We start from the raw sequence: 16,708 nt of genomic DNA, 5'->3' as shown, positions 1-16,708 counted from the left end.
TGGGCGAACGGGACTTGGTGCGAGTTAGGACACGGGCAGCAGAGTTTTGGATGACCTCAAGTTTACATAGGGTGGAATGTGGGAGGCCGGCCAGGAGTGCGTTGGAATAGTCAAGTCCAGAGGTAACAAAGGCATGGATGAGGGTTTCAGCAGCAGATGAGCTGAGGCAAGGGCGGAGGCGGGCGATGTTACAGAGGTGGAAATAGGGGGTCTTAGTTGTGGCGTGAACATGTGGTCGGAAGCTCATTTCAGGGTCGAACATGACACCAAGGTTGCGAACAGTGTGGGTCAGCCTCAGACAGTTGGGATGGAATCAATGGCTGGGGAACTGAGTTTGTGGCGGGACCGAAAACACTGTCGCTGAGGCGGTGGGGCGTGGGGGACTGGCTCTAAAAATACTGCATACATATTATGATAATAACAAGGAGATAAAATGACTGCCGAGTCAGGAGAAGGAGGAAATAATAGAGGGAGAATGTAGGCAAAAGCTGAGCAAATAATCAATAGGTCAGTGCTGAGGATAGGGTAATACGATACCAAACACTTACACTGTACAGACTCGACCAAGCATAAGTGGGTCTATGAAAAGACAACCCTCTCAATTGCATACCAGCCCTCCCATTCTGTCTCAGTCAGACTCGCTGGCAGAGACAGGCAGCCGACTGACTGGAGGCCAGCACTCTCTTCCTGATGGACACACGTGGAGTGTGTTCAATTCTTTCGGCCGCAGATTTTTAACCGTCTAACTTTTTTGTTGTTTTAAAACATCAGCGCCGACCATAAAGGAATCATGGACAACAGTCTGCGTCGCCTGAAGCAAGAACTGGTAAGGGGTCTATTCGATGATTCGGGAGCTTGTTTTGTGTGGGGTCTTTTTTTTTGCATCCCACACTAATGTGGGCGGTGGATGTGAAGTTATCCACTGTGTGCTGTGAGAATGAGCCTCTATTTATATATCAAATATTAGGCTATTGACTCCCCGTCTCCTTTTATTTAATTACTTAAGGGGGGGGGGATAATAGATTGTGAGGAGGTGTCAGTCAGAATGTGGAAATTGCAATCGTTCCATCTGCCCCGAATTAAACCGCAAATGAATATGAATTCTATTATAAATCTGCAAATATAATTCATTTTTCAGGATTATCTAGTCAAAATGGGAATTAATGCACTTAGCTCGTTAACACTTGTTCTTTTTGTGGGGGAGGCGTGTGTTCCTTGTGTTTAAATTAACACTTTGCAGGATTTCGTGTTACTTTTGTTGTGTGTGTGTGTTGTCTAGTGCGGTGGGTGGGATCTCTCCCTTTCTCTCTGTCTCTCTCTACCCTCCCCATCCACCCATTCCCTCCAGTGTCCCTACTCACACGAAGGTCGAGGAGGCTGGCTGTCTCAATAGCTGGAAAAAGCCCACCCCCCCCAAAATAAAATACCAGGGCTGAAGGTGGGGGGACCCAAACCAGGGGGTAATTAACCCTGCTCAGATTGAGGGGACTGAGGGAAAGGGAGTGTGGCTTCGTTCCAAATGAACCAAGACTTTGGACAATGCCCAGAGTCGTTGAATTACGAGCAAGCAGTGAATCCGATCCCGTTTATTATTAGCCGAGACTCCGAAATTCTTACCTGCGGGGTGTTTATTTTTGCATTGCAGTCCGCAATTGTGCTAAAAAAAAATTGTTTAAAAACTGCCCTGTTGAGAATGATGTGTATATATAATTTCCACACGCTTGTTTTCTGTCGAAGAAGCACTCGGAATAAAAGCATTGCTGTGTAAATATTTTAATATTCCAACAGTCTGTTTTCATTCTCAGCTGCCCGACTGTGGGAGAAGCACACAAACACACACACACTCAGAATTAAACCTGCAACCGCCCTCATTGAATTAAAACAATCAGCTCACATCCAAACCAGTGATTTTTTCCCCCTCCCCTCATTTTCAATTCGTCTTAATTCAACCGTTTGCAGAATGCAGGAAACTTTCAAATAAAGTGTCCAGACAAAGTATACTTGGACAATGCAGATTGACAGCACATTCAGCCTGAACCCGGAGTCATAGTCGGAGATTTTAATCATCGAAACAATGAAAGCTCTATCTGATTGATATAGAAGCAGACGGGACTCTGTGAAACATTGATGTTTATTAAAGTCTTGTCACTTGTCATGTTATTCCATTTTTTTCAAAAAAAAACGTGAGCCCACCTTGAGGTGCTGATTAACTGGATCAAGCAAGCGACACCCATCCAACATATGGCCACCCTTTGATAGGCTTGCTTTGTCACCAGACTCCGTGTCAATCAACAGGCCCTTATTAATAAAACACAGCTCCTTTTGAAAGGGGCTTCATTCGTCCCACTGAGTCGTGGGGGCTGGGCCTGCGCAAGGGAAAACTAATATGCAGGAAACCAGGTACCCTATTGTCAATTAAACAAGAGGTAAGATTATAAACGGGAGAGGCTTTGTTCTGGGGCTGTTTAATCCTGTTCAGTAGGAGAGTGAATCTGTGCACAGGATAATACAACTCCCACTGGCGTGCACTGTATATAAGAATGGTGTATTAGTGACAGAGAGTGAGATGAGCAGCAAGTGCTGGAAGATGTTACATATATATAGATAGATAGATAGATATAGATGTATGTGTTTCAGCGAGTGGCCCAGTCAACATATTATTTTTGTTGGGGTTTGATTGCAAATCTTTAACTTAATGCAACAATGCATTTTCATTTCTAATGACTGTGGAATTGTTGCACTGAACTGATTTGTTGATGGGGGGGGGGGAGAAACATAGGAGCAGGAGTCGGCCATTCGGCCCTTCGAGCCTGCTCCACCATTCAATATGATCATGGCTGATCCTCTATCTCAATACCATATTCCCGCTCTCTCCCCATACCCCTTGATGCCTTTTTGTGTCTTTTCGCCCTGCGACTTTGCATCAGATGTTGGGGCGTTTCTTTAATGAGAACGAGTTGGTGGGACTCACCGATGGTATAGACACTTGGCAGCTCAATCTCGATTACACCACTTGGGGGAGGTCTGAAGCAGGACTCCGATTTCAAACAGTACCCACTTCCTGAAAAAAAAACCCTAAGTTCAATTTTTCATCCTTATAATATGCCTCTACCTCAATATCTTGTTATATTACACAGTGCGAGTGCTTTTGGGAAATCATATGTCATTGGGAAACTGTTTTGATGTATGTTATATTCATATTAAGTGATGTATGAGTTTTGACTCACGGTGTAAGGGACGGTTTCGACATGGACAAGGATACTTAGGGCTTTGTTAAACCCTGCACACACTTAGACATATAGAAAGTGATTATTTGTCTTTTTTATGTAAGTGCTTTAGGAAGAGAAGCAAAACTGTGCTGGGAAATGGTGAGTAATCAAATGGATGTCTTGTGCAGATGATGTGTGGTTCGTTAGTGAATGGGGATGACATTGAGATGCTTTCAGTATATTCTGGTGATATAATGCTGCAGTGCTAATGGTGCAAATGTGCGTTGACAGCAATCTATGAAGGAGGCTGGAGATGGGCTGCAGGACCAGATGAATTGTATGATGGGTGCCCTCCAGGAGTTGAAACTTCTCCAAGTACAGACAGCTTTGGAGCAGTTGGAGATCTCAGGATTCCGGGGCCAAGCTTCATCCATCATTAACCGCCAGCAACGGCTGAGAAATGGAAACGAAGAATTCAAGAGCAGTCAGGGCTGGCCAGGCACCAGGCTGGAGAGGAAAACCTGCAAGCCCAGCAGCAGCAGCAGCAGTGGCAGCAGCACACTCCGTGCAACCTTTCCAGGGCTGGCTGAAAAGACCGTGGGCTCGTGGTTAGGAAAATATACAAAGGAGGCTCCTTGTCAAGAGATGCAGTCATCGGCGCTATTACCCATGTCTCTTGGTCATCTCAAGGATGGACCATCGCCAGCTGCATCCAGGGTGGACCTAGACAAGCCGACCCAGATGGTTGCCCCACCAGAGGTCCACGAGCTTCCTACAGCAAGCCAATCGGGCAGTAGGACAACCCAAGATTGCGACGCCTCCAATGACTGGACCTCCTCTCTGCTCTCCCAGAGTAGAAATAGACAGCCGCTCATTTTGGGAGACAACGTCTTCGCCGACTTGGTGGGCAACTGGTTGGACTTGCCTGAGTTGGAGAAGAAGCCCCATCCTGCCTCCGTGGAGGGAGGAGGTCGACCTGACCATGTCCCGGTGCTCAGCAGATCTCAGGAATTCCAGAAAAAATTGAACCTCACCGCCAATATCTTCAAGAAGCTGCTGAGAAGCGTCCGGCCGGACAAGGGCAAGCTGGCCAAGGAGAAGCGCGGCCAGGCGCCAGTGAGTAATCCGGGAGACCCCATCGCCAAGAGGTCTACTAAGGGATCCAAGCAGAAGGTGACTTTTTACTTTGCACTGCGGGGGAGCAACACTCCGAGCAACCGAGCTCAGGATGGACGTGGGACCTGTTGCACCACGTTACCGGAGGAAAAGAAATCCAACAGCTGCACCAATAAACTGGCCCAGTCGGTGACCGAGAAACAGTCTCAGTTTGACTACAACACCGTGGTTTGGGTCTGATTTCAAATGTGAAAATCTTGATAACAAAAAAAATGAATTGCACTTAATTTCCTTTCCATCCTTCAGTGACCCCAATGACAATGGGGTCGATATTGTTTACAGGACATTTTTTCGAATGGTTTCTAGTTTGAATATTTGAATGTCAAGAGTGAAAGGTGTCAAGACTATTTAAAGGGGCATTGCCAGATGTTCAAACTTTTTTTTTTCTCTGCTTGACACATTTTGCATTGAGGCAACCTGCGTTGAAACCTGTCGCCCTGTAACCCGCCTGTAAAGTCACTGTAACCCAAACGGTACAGGTTCATCTTGACTGCTCTCCCTCTTCAGCTTTCTACCCTCCCAATGTGCCCCTGCTTGAGGGAGCTGGCTCTTTCTGGGGCACGGTTCCTGGAAGCCCTCCGGCTTCTCACCCAAGTGATCATTTATTCTTCGCGGGCGAGCGGTTCCACTGAGTGCCGGCTGGATATTCGGCCCCAGGACTTGTCGTTTGCCACGTCCTGATCCTGTCCTCGGCCGACGGTCACCCGGCCGGGACCTTCTGGATAACGATTGGGTAGCCCTGACTGATTGTTTCCCTTCCTAGCCCAGAGGCACTGAGGCTAACCGAAGTGCCCCAGCTAATGGCCCAACTGAGATCAGCTGAGTACAGACCAGAGCTGGGACATGGGATCTTCCTGGACTCAGTAACACAAACAGCAGTGCATTTAATAACCGAGTCGCAAATGGGAGCTTCGCCACCGCCACCACCCCCGCCTCCCCACCACCCCTCCTCTCCCTATTTGCCCGTGTTCAACAAGGTTTTTCTCTTGCTTAACCTGTAAGTTCTAATAGACTAGTTCAAGCCTATCTTTGTAATAACAAGGTGAGTGGACATTTTCTTAATACCATAAGGGTGTTAGGACAGCTTCATCAGATGAGTGTGAATATTATGTGGCCTGTGAATGAGGTGAGACAAAGCATCAGAATTTCGTTCTTATTTAGAATCAGATTTGGTTGTTGATACTTGGATGTAGTAGAATAGTGAGGTGTTACCAGATATTACCCATGGCCTGCCCAAGACCTTTTAGCTGAGACTGTTCTCTCCAGGGACACTGAGCTAGAAGATTTAATAAATGTTGACAGTGCCCACATTGAAACAAGGCTGGCTGATTTTTAAGACCTTCTATTATGACTCTGTTCCTAAGGATAATGTGATGCTTCGCTGACTGACGTTCTTTTTTGAAATGTTTTCTCTCCTGTGCTCGCTGACCTACATGGGCTCCTGTTCCACCAATGTTTCGATTTTCAAAACTTCTCTTCTTGTGTTCAACTCCCTCTATGGTCTCGTCCCTCCTTATCTCTGTAACCCCCTCCAGCCCCCACGACCCTCTGAGATCTCTGCGCTTCTCTAACTCTGGCCTCTTGTACATCCCTTCTTCCTTCGCCCCACCATTGGCGGCAGTGCCTTCAGGCACCTAGCCCTTAAACTCTGGAATTCCCTCCCTAAACCTCTCCACCTTTCCTCCTTTATGATGCTCCTTAAAACCTAACTGTTTGACCAAGCTTTTGGTCGCCTGTCCTAATGTCTCCATCACTGGCTCGGTGTCAATTTTGCCTGATTATGCCCTTGGGACATGACGTAAGAAAACTACTAGGCACTTGGTCTAATCATTAAACAAAGCTTTAATCAACTGTTTTACAACATGGAGGTCTAGTTGTGTCCTTCACTAGTTCCTGTTAAGAATGTCCTGCGCAAGCTGGGCCCGTGCCCGAGTATTTATACTCTCCCTGGACAGCGCCACCTGCAGGCCGCTCAGTATTATTTCATATGTCATTCTTTCATGAATGACTGATTCATGTCAGGACGTTTTGTAGGGGTCACAGTCTCAGGATAAGGGGTCGACCATTTAGGACTGAGATGAGGAGGAATTTCTTCACTCAGAGTGTTGTGAATCTTTGGAATTCTCTGCCCCAGAGGGCTGTGAATGCTGGGTTGTTGAGTATATTCAAGGCAGAGATCGATAGGTTTTTGGACTCTAGGGGAATCGAGGGATATGAGGGTCGGGCGGGAAAGTGGAGTTGAGATCGAAGATCAGCCATGATCTTACTGAATGGCAGAGCAGGCTCGAGGGGCCATATCGCCTACTCCTGCTCTCAATTCTTATGTTATATAAATGCAAGTTGTTGTTATATCGGGAATTTAGACATGGAGCTCACTGGTCTCATTGCCCTGATACGTATGACCCTGCTTGATGTTCTGTGCTGGAAACGGCAGTTAACAAACATCTACCCTAAGACCTCTTCTGAAGACTATAAATAAGTCATAAAACCCAAGGTCCAAGAGATAGGGCTGGCTCTGAAATTCATATGCAGGGTTTTGATAGAGTAGATAGGGAGAAACTGTTCCCACTGGCAGGAGGGTCGGAAACCAGAGGTCAATAGTAACTTTCAAAAGGGAATTGGATATATACTTGAAAATGGCAAATTTGCAGGGCTATGGGGGAAGAGCAGGGGGGAGTGGGACTAATTGGGGAGCTCTTTCAAAGAGCCGGCACAGGCACGATGGGCCGAATAACCTCCTTGTGTGCTGTATGATTCTGCCCACTATTTTGGAGGAATCGTTAACCATTCATCGGCCGATTGCCCTGAAATTAAATTTCATATTTTGAAAAGTATGTAGTGGGGACTTGAAGTAAGGACAATTTCAAAAAGGGCCTGAATTGGCAGGTGATGGGGAGGAACTGCAACCCTGAGCCCCAGCGATCTGGACTTCAAGGCTCGGGAAATGCAGTCTTATTTGCTGGCTTACTGTCTTTGAATTTTGTGTGAGCCTGGAGGTTTAGAAAGGGCTGTTCTTAGCACTGCTACCTCAAGGGTAAGAGGAGATTCACCAGGATGTTACCTGGGCGGGAGCGCTTCAGCTATGAAGAGAGACTGGACAGGCTGCGGCTGTTTTCCTTAGAGCAGAGAAGGCTGAGGGGGGAAACAGATTGAGGTGTACAAAATTATGAGGGGCATAGATAGGGTAGATAGAAAGGAACTTTTCCCCTTAGTAGAGGAGCCAACAACCAGGGGGCATAGTTTCAAGGTAAGTGGCAGGAGGTTTAGAGGGGATTTGAGGAAAAACATTTTCACCCAGAGGGTGGTTGGAATCTGGAACTCACTGCCTGAAAGGGTGGTAGAGGCAGGAACCCTCACAACATTCAAAAAGCATTTAGATGAGCACTTGAAACGCCATAGCATACAAGGCTACAGACCAAGTGCTGGAAAATGGGATTAGAATAGATGGGGCATCATGGCCGGCGCGGACACGATGGGCCGAAGGGCCTCTTTCTGTGCTGTATGACTCTGACTATCTATAACAATGGATGACTCTTCAATCAGAACACTAATATCTGTTGCTATTGGCAACATGAGATGAATGGGAATATGGGTTTGACCTTTATATGAGGGCAGGGTCGCCAACTCTGATTGGATGTATTCCTGGAGCTTTCATCACGTGACCTCCCGCCTCGAACCGCCCTGCCCCCCACTCTCCTGCCATTGGTTCATCCTCCAGGCCCCACTGCCCTCCCACGGCCAATTGGAAAGCGAACCGACTCTTTGTCACCCAATTGCATTAAGAATCATAGACTGATACAGCAGAGAAAGAGGCCCTTCGGCCCATCGTGTCCACGCCGGCCATCAAGCCCTGTCTATTCTAATCCCATTTTCCCGCACTTGGTCCGTAGCCTTGTATGCTGTGGCGTTTCAAGTGCTCATCTAAATGCTTCTTGAATGTTGTCCAATTAGTCCCAATCCCTTTGATCTTTTCCCCAATGGCCCTGTGCATTTTTTACTCTTGACTGTTAGTGAAACATCTCCATCGCCAATATTTTTATAACCAATAAATGAAAGTATTCAATGAAAATGGGGGAAAAAAAACACAATTTTGTTTCACACCCCTATGATTCTTCTCCTGGGTTTTGCTCCCAGCAGTGTACCGGAGATTAATCTTCAATTCCTGGAGACTCCAGGGCAACCCTGGAGAGTTGGAAACCCTATATGAGGGTACATAATATGGCCTATAAGGCCCCATGAAGGTAAAAGCTTTTGGTTACTTGGCATCAACACCTGGACGACGTTCAGGCTTGGGCTGATAAGTGGCAGGTAAAATTCGTGCCACAGAAGTGCCAGGCAATGACTATCTCCAACATGCGAGAGTCTAACCACCGCCCCTTGACATTCAATGGCATTACCATCACCAAATCCCCCAGCATCAACACCCTGGGAGTCACCATTGACCAGAAACTTAACTGGACCAGCCACATAAATACTGTGGCAACAAGAGCAGGTCAGAGACTGGGTATTCTGCGGCGAGTGTCTCACCTCCTGATTCCCCAAAGCCTTTCCACCATCTACAAGGCACAAGTAAGGAGTGTGATGGAATACTCTCCACTTGCCTGGATGAGTGCAGCTCCAACAACACTCAAAGCTTGACACCATCCAGGACAAAGCATCCGGCTTGATTGGCATCCCATCCCCCACCTTAAACATTCACTCCCTCCACCACCGGCGCACCGTGGCTGCAGTGTGGACCATCTACAAGATGCATGGCCGCAACTTGCCAAGGCTTCTTCGGCAGCACCTCCCAAACCCGCCACCTCTTCCACCTAGAAGGACAAGGGCAGCAGACACATGGGAACAGCACCACCTCCAAGTTCCCCTCCAAGACACACACCATCCTGACTTGGAAATATATCGGCCATTCCTTCATCGTCACTGGGTCAAAATCCTGGAACTCTCTCCCTAACAGCACTGTGGGAGCACCTTCACCACACGGACTGCAGCGGTTCAAGAAGGCGGCTCACCACCACCTTCTCGAGGCCAATTGGGGATGGGCAATAAATGCCGGCCTTGCCAGCGACGTCCACATCCCATAAACAAATTTTTTTTTAAAACTTGCAGAGAATTGCATAAATAATTGGCTGGTCTCCTAAAGCAACGTGTAATTCGACAAGGACGTATTGAATCCTTTCCTTGTCAAAATCTGGATTCCAGCAGCCTGTCTCTCTCTCTCTCTCTATATATATTGTAAATCAGCCCCTTGAGCACAGCTGTTGCAAGAATTCAAGGGACTGGTGAGCTGAATCGCTCACACGCTCACCAGCTGGCCCGCATCTTCACAGCAATGTTAAACCTGTCCGGCTAAATCTGTAAGCACTGTGCAGAGGGTGAGAAAGGGCTCACGCTGAACCTGGGTCGCCAACTCTGATTGGATATATTCCTGGAGGTTCCATCACTTGACCTCTCCCCTCCAACTGCCTCACCCAGTCGAACAGCCTTTCCACCACCATCCCCGCCATCCCCAATTTTTTTTACAAATATTATTTTTTTTAATGCCCTTGTGATCTTTCTCCCGGGTGTTTGCTGGCGGCCGTGTCCTGGGGATTAACGTTTCATTCCTGGAGACTCCAGGCCAATCCTGGAGGGTTGAGAACCCTGGATGTGCACAGGCGGAGCACGGTAAGTGACGGGGGTCTGGGTATGAATGTGGCCCGGGCCGATTGGGGGGGTCTCGACCCACACAGTGTGACACGTGAAATGAACCCCAGAGCTGGATTAAGAATTCTTCGGGCCCTGGGCAGCAAGAAAATTCGACGGAGTCTCCCTGATGACACTAAATCACAAACTTGTAGTAAAATGCATGAAGGAGTAGGCCCGAAGAATGTTTACATACAGCATTAATAAGAAAGCATATCATGTCACAATGCAATTGTAGGTGTCAGCCATGGTACAGCGGGTCGCACCCTCGCCTCTGATTCAGAAGTTCATGGGTTCAAGTCCCACTCCAGAGACTTGAGCACATGATTCAGGCTGACACTCCCAGTGCAGTGCTGAGGGAGTGCTGCACTGTCGGAGGTGCCGTCTTTCAGAGGAGACGTTAAACCGAGGCTCCGTCTGCCCTCTCAGGTGGGCGTAAAAGATCCCACGGCCACTATTTCGAAGAAGAGCTGGGGGAGTTAATCCCCGATGTCCTGGGCCAACATTTATCCCTCAACCAACATCACTGAAAAACAGATTATCTGGTCATTATCACATTGCTGTTTGTGGGAGCTTGCTGTGCGCAAATTGGCAGCAACGTTTCCTACATTACAACAGTGACTGCACTTCATTGACTGTGAAGCGCTTTGAACCCACGACCTTCTGAGCCAAGGCTGACATCCAAAATCCTCTCTGTTGAATGTTGACAGGCAGTATTAGAGAGTGAGTGCTCCTATACAAGGACAGTATATAAAATATTCAACAGTGAGTCAATTGTGCGGACTGAGCGGGGCCACTCCCTGTCCGACTCCGCGGTTTGGAAGGTAAGTCGATCTGACCACTGCCTGTGGGCCCCACATGCCTCTCTGACTCCGGATGCCCAGCTGTCAACTCAACGGCTCACATTCCGCTTTTGATGAAGCTCGGGCAGAGAAACCAACCAGGATCTTCCCATGGGAACCCAATCTCTGGGAGCAGGAACGCAGACAACTGGCTCGCACTGCAGCCTCAACCTGGCTCGCACTGCAGCACGGTGGCATAGTGGTTAGCACTGTTGCCTCACAGCGCCAGGGACCTGGGTTCGAATCCGGCCTCGGGTGACTGCCTGTGTGGAGTTTGCACATTCTCCCCGTGTTTGCGTGGGTTTCCTCCGGGTGCTCCGGTTTCCTCCCACAGTCCAAAGATGTGCGGGTTAGGATGATTGGCTATGATGAATTGACCCTTAGTGTTAGGGGGATTAAATACGTGGGGTTACGGGGATAGGGTGGGATATGTGTTGGTGTAGGGGTTATGGGGATCGGGTGGGATATGTGTCGGTGCAGGCTCGATGGGCCGAAATGGCCTCTATCTGCATTGTGGGGTTTCTGTGATCTGTGATCTGAACCCTCATTTCACACCATGCCCTGCACCGCCCCGGTGTCCCGGCCAACATTTATCCCTCATCTAATATCACTTAAAAAATCAGATGATCTGGTCATGATCACATTGCTCTTTGTGGGAGCTTGCTGTGCACAAATTGGCTGCCGTGTTTCCTACATTACAACAGTGACTGCACTTCAAAAAGTACTTCATTGGCTGTAAAGCACTTTGGGACATCCTGAGGTGGTGAAAGGCGCTATAGAAATGCAAGTCTTTCTTTCTTCCTACCAGAAAAAATAACCAGTGTCTTGTAGTGCAAAGTGACTAGAATGTCATGCCAATACCTTCCTAATAATGAACAAATACAGTTGCCGTATTAAATCAACTGTGACTATCTATCACCGTGAAAACAAGATCTGGGGATAGGAAGAGGCACCAAATGGCCTTTCTTCCTCGAGGGAGGAAGCGAGGAATAAGCCATACTGGGTTATGTTTTCCTCAGGGCAGTGCTGAGGCAGCGCTGCATTGTTGGAGGTGCCGTCTTTCAGATAAGATGTTAAACCAAAGCCCTGTCTGCCCTCTCAGGTGGACATAAAAGATCCCACAGCCACTGTTTCGAAGAAGAGCAGGGGGAGTTATCCCCGGTGTCCTGGGCCAGTGTTTATCCCTCAACCAACATCTCTCAAACAGATTACCTGGCCATTCATCTCATTGCAGTTTGTGGGAGCTTGCTGTGCGCAAATTGGCTGCAGCATTGCCCTACATTGCAACAGTGACTACACTTCAAAAATACTTCATTGGCTGTGAAGCACTTTGGGATGTCCTGAGGATGTGAAAGGCGCTATAGAAATACAAGTAATTTTCTTGTGAATGTAGATGGGAGCATAAGATGATGTCTCCCAGTTTAAACTCGTGTACTTTTTCTCTCTAAGTAGTAGGTGGAGGAAGGTGGCGTTGATTGTCCTCGCACAGTTTCCTACTGCCAGGTTACAGAGTGGCAATGGTGGAGGACGGAAGAATGGTGCACTACCCTTCCAGTCGGACAATGGCATTTGCACAAGAGGACCTACAGAGCGGCAAGAATCCTACAATGATTTTCCCACCCTCTGTAAACTTCAGCGGCCCATATCCTGACTCTCATCAAGTCCCGTTCATCCATCACCCCTGTGCTCATCGACCTGCATTAGCTCCCGGTCCGGTATTTAAAATTCTCAACCTTGTGTTCAACTTTTTCCATGGTCTCACCGCTCCCTATCTCTGTTAGTTTCCCCAGCCCTACAGCCCTCCACTATCTCTGCGCTCCTCCAGTTCTGGCCTCCTGCACATCCCTGATTTCTATCGTTCCACCATTGCTGGCCGTGTCTTCAGCTGCCTCAGCCCTAAACTCTGGAATTCCCTCCCTAAACCTCTCCAACTTTCCACCTCTCCCTACTCCTTTAAGATGCTCCTTAAAACCTACCTCTTTGACCAAGCTTTTGGTCACCTGCCCTAATTATCTCCTTATGTGGCTCGGTGTCAATTTTTGTTTAATCACGCTCCTCTGAAGGGCCTTGGGATGTTATATTCTGTTAAAGGTGCTATATAAATGCAAGCTGTTGTAGAGGGTGTCATTATAAATCAGGAGCATCCCACTTTCAATTCCTGGTCCATGCCAAGCTAGCTGCTCGTCGCCAGTTGGCCACAATGCCCTGGGCGAGGGGAGGATTTGTGTGCACGGGTATAAGAGTAAAGACGTCTTACTGCAATTATATAGGGCCCTGGTGAGACCACACCTAGAGTATTGTGTACAGTTTTGGTCTCCTTACCTAAGGAAGGATATACTTGCCATAGAGGGAGTGCAACGAAGGTTCACCAGACTGGTTCCTGGGATGGGGGGGATTGTCCTATGAGGAGAGATTGAGTAGACTAGGCCGATATTCTCTAGAGTTTAGAAGAATGAGAGGTGATCTCATTGAAACATACAAGATTCTTACAGGGCTTGACAGGGTAGATGCAGGGAGGATGTTTCCCCTGGCTGGGGAGTCTAGAACCAGGGGTCACAGTCTCAGAATAAGGGGTCGGCCATTTAGGACTGAGATGAGGAGAAATTTCTTCACTGAGGGTGGTGAATCTTTGGAATTCTCTACCCCAGAGGCTGTGGAGGCTCAGTCGTTGAGTATATTCAAGACAGAGATCGATAGATTTTTGGATACTAAGGGAATCAAGGGATATGGGGATAGGGCAGGAATGTGAAGTTGAGTTAGATCAGCCATGATCTTATTGAATGGCAGAGCAGGTTCGAAGGAGCAGGAGTAGGCCATTCGGCCCTATTTCTTATGTTCGATGGGAAGCTGAAGAAAAATAATTTACAAAAGTGTATTTAATTATCATTCACATTTTTATAGTGAATACAAGGGCGGGGTGTATAACGAAAGATAAAATCAGCATCACCGTCCGCTCTCTATTCAGAGAATCGCTTCATTCAAAAGATCTGATAATTCAACACTTTTTAAGCACTGAGTTCCCACTTTGCTCTGTTATTTACATTCCCCAATTCAAATGATTGGATAATCCCATTTTCTTCTGTGCAAAAATGACGAGGTTAAACGATCAGGAGTAGGTTGTTCATTGTATCTGGCCTGATCACTCTGTGCACAAATAGGAGACAAGAGTTTAAGGAACAATATACAGCTGTATAAATCTAGTGTGAGCGAGAGTTACTTTCATAAGGGGTAAGCCATTTAGGACAGAGATGAGGAGGAATTTCTTCACCCAGAGAGTGGTGGAATTCTCTACCACAGAAGGCAGTTGAGGCCAATTCATTAAATATATTCAAGAAGGAGTTAGATATCTTTCTTAAGGCTAAAGGAATCAAGGGATATGGGGAGAAGGCAGGGACAGGGTACTGAATTTGGATGATCAGCCATGATCTCACTAAATGGCGGAGCAGGCTCGAGGGGCCGAACGGCCTACTCCTGCTCCTATCTTCTATGTTTCTATCAGAAAGCTGCTTTGCTCTGAATATAGAATCATACGTATTTTATTAGAAAATTGTTACATGAATCTTTGTCGCACGTTCAGAGCTAGATCTTTTGAATTTCTGCCTCAGACTGCAGGAAGTTAATATAATCAGCAGTGCATTTATCACTGAGGCGAGACGGAACTCCTTCTATCACGCTGCCTGATAATTCTGAGCTGTCAAAGCCCAGTCATTAACCACCCAATTAATATTACAGCGACACCACGGTAATTATTTGCTTCTAATGGGATGAGTGGCAGCATCAGAAGGGCGTTTCCCAAGAGGGCAGTAACCCGGGCAATGTCAATGCAAGTCCGGGGACAGGCATGCTGCTGATTAAAGGAACCTTACGTCAAGCCTTATTAAAGCACTGACCTTTGCACTCCTGTTTCTCAAAATGATTGAAACAAAAAAGCAGAAGAAAGAAAGACTTGCATTTCTATAGCGCCTTGCACGACCACCGGACGTCTCAAAGCGCTTTACAGCCAATGAAGTACTTTTTGAAGTGGAGTCACTGTTGTAATGTGGGAAACGCGGCTGCCAATTTGCGCACAGCAAGCTCCCACAAACAGCAATGTGATAATGGCCGGATAATCTGTTTCTGTTATGTTGGTTGAGGGATAAATATTGGCCCCAGGACACCGGGGAGAACTCCCCTGCTCTTCTTCAAAATAGTGCCATGGGATCTTTTACGTCCACTTGAGAGTGCAGACGGGGCCTCGGTTTAACGTCTCATACGAAAGACGGCACCTCCGACAGTGCAGCACTCCCTCAGCACTGCGAGTGTCAGCCTAGCTTTGTTGTGCTCAAGTTCCTGGAGTGGGACTTGAACCCACAACCTTCTGACTCAGGGGCGAGTGTGCAACCCACTGAGCCACGGCTGACACTTTATTTTTGCAGCCCCCCACCGCCCCCCCACCCCGGCCCCACACACGCATAATTCGCAACATCGGTCCTAATAAGGCGAACTCTCTAATTATTGCTCGGGATCCAGGATCGTTACCAGTGTTTCAGGGATTATGTTTAATCGCTGTTGTTCTTAATCTGTGAAAACTGAAAGTCAGTGATACGATATTCCCCCGCACCAGAAACACTCCTGTCAACCTGCAGGATCCACTCACCCAAATGTTCCAGTTTTGAAGAAGGGTCCAACCCGAAACGTCAACTCAAATTTCTCTCCACGGATGTTGCCTGACCTGCTGAGTTTTTCCAGCATTTTCTGTTGTTATTTCGGATTTCCAACATCTGCAGTATTTTGCTATCGTGTTACATATAAAGACTGGGTTTGGCGAGCTGCCGTAGCCAACTGGGACAGTCGAGAGGTCAGCCTTGTCTGGAAATTGCCACTGACATCATTTTGAGGCCAGTGGTGCTTCAGAGTGCCTGCAACTTAAAAAAAATTCATTTATTCACGGGGTGTGGGCGTCGCTGGCAAGGCCAGCATTTATTGCCCATCCCTCATTGCCCTCGAGAAGGTGGTGGTGAGCCATCACTTCAGAGGGCAGTTAAGAGTTAACCACATTGCTGTGGGTCTGGAGTCACATATACCCGGCCAGACCGGGTAAGGGCGGCAGATTTCCTTCCCTAAAGGACATTAGTGAACCGGATGGGCTATTACGACAATCCGCTAGTTTCATGGTCAGCATTACTGATACCAGCTTTTTATTCCAGATTTATTTAATTAACTGAATTTAAATTCCACAGCTGCCGTGGTGGGATTATGAACTCATGTCCTCTGGCTCACTAGTCCAGGCCTCTGGATTACTAGCCCAGTAACATAACCACTCTGCTACCGTACCTGACCCAGAGAGGCAGATCCACCACAGATTAAAAATACAGCGCCTTTCACGACCTCAGCACGTCCCGAAGCCCTTCACAGCCAATGAAGTACTTTTTGAAGTGCAGTCACTGTTGCCATGTTGGAAACAGGGCAGCCAACTTGTGCACAGCAAGATCCCACAAATGAGCTAAATCACCAGCTAATGTCTTTTGGTGGTGCTGGTTGAAGGATGAATGTTGGCCCAGGACACCGGGGAGATCTCCCCCTGCTCTTCCTGTGGGATCTTTCACGTCCTTTTTAAAAATTCATTTATGGGATGTGGGCGTCGCTGGCAAGGCCCAGCATTTATTGCCCATCCCTAGTTGCCCTCGAGAAGGTGGTGGTGAGCTGCCTTCTTGAACCGCTGCAGTCCGTGTGGTGAAGGTTCTCCCACAGTGCTGTTAGGGAGAGAGTTCCAGGATTATGAACCAGCGATGATGAAGGATTGGCGATATACTTCTAAGT

The 16,708-nt window shown here is 47.6% G+C and overlaps 1 protein-coding gene across 3 annotated transcripts in view; it reads left to right on the top strand.

The window, feature by feature from the left end:
- The first annotated feature begins 384 nt into the window (after positions 1-384).
- The window catches only part of inka2 (inka box actin regulator 2), a 72,982-nt gene continuing 56,658 nt past the window's right edge, over positions 385-16,708 (top strand). Inside the window, exons 1-2 of one of the 3 annotated variants that reach the window (XM_086011034.1) lie at positions 385-826; positions 3,501-6,578. In XM_086011034.1, the coding sequence (XP_085867160.1) occupies positions 791-826; positions 3,501-4,565 (1,101 nt within the window). In that variant the 5' untranslated portion in view covers positions 385-790 and the 3' untranslated portion in view covers positions 4,566-6,578. Of the gene's footprint in view, positions 827-2,217; positions 2,427-3,500; positions 6,579-16,708 lie in introns of those variants that run through there. The other 2 variants (XM_086011035.1, XR_015081669.1) reach the window with 2 other exon arrangements.

This window comes from Somniosus microcephalus, chromosome 18 (genome assembly GCF_052327205.1).
Source record: "Somniosus microcephalus isolate GS21.2 chromosome 18, FLI_Smic_1.0, whole genome shotgun sequence".
In the NCBI taxonomy this organism is placed as follows: Eukaryota; Metazoa; Chordata; class Chondrichthyes; order Squaliformes; family Somniosidae; genus Somniosus; species Somniosus microcephalus.
This window is presented reverse-complemented; position numbering and strand designations above follow the sequence as displayed.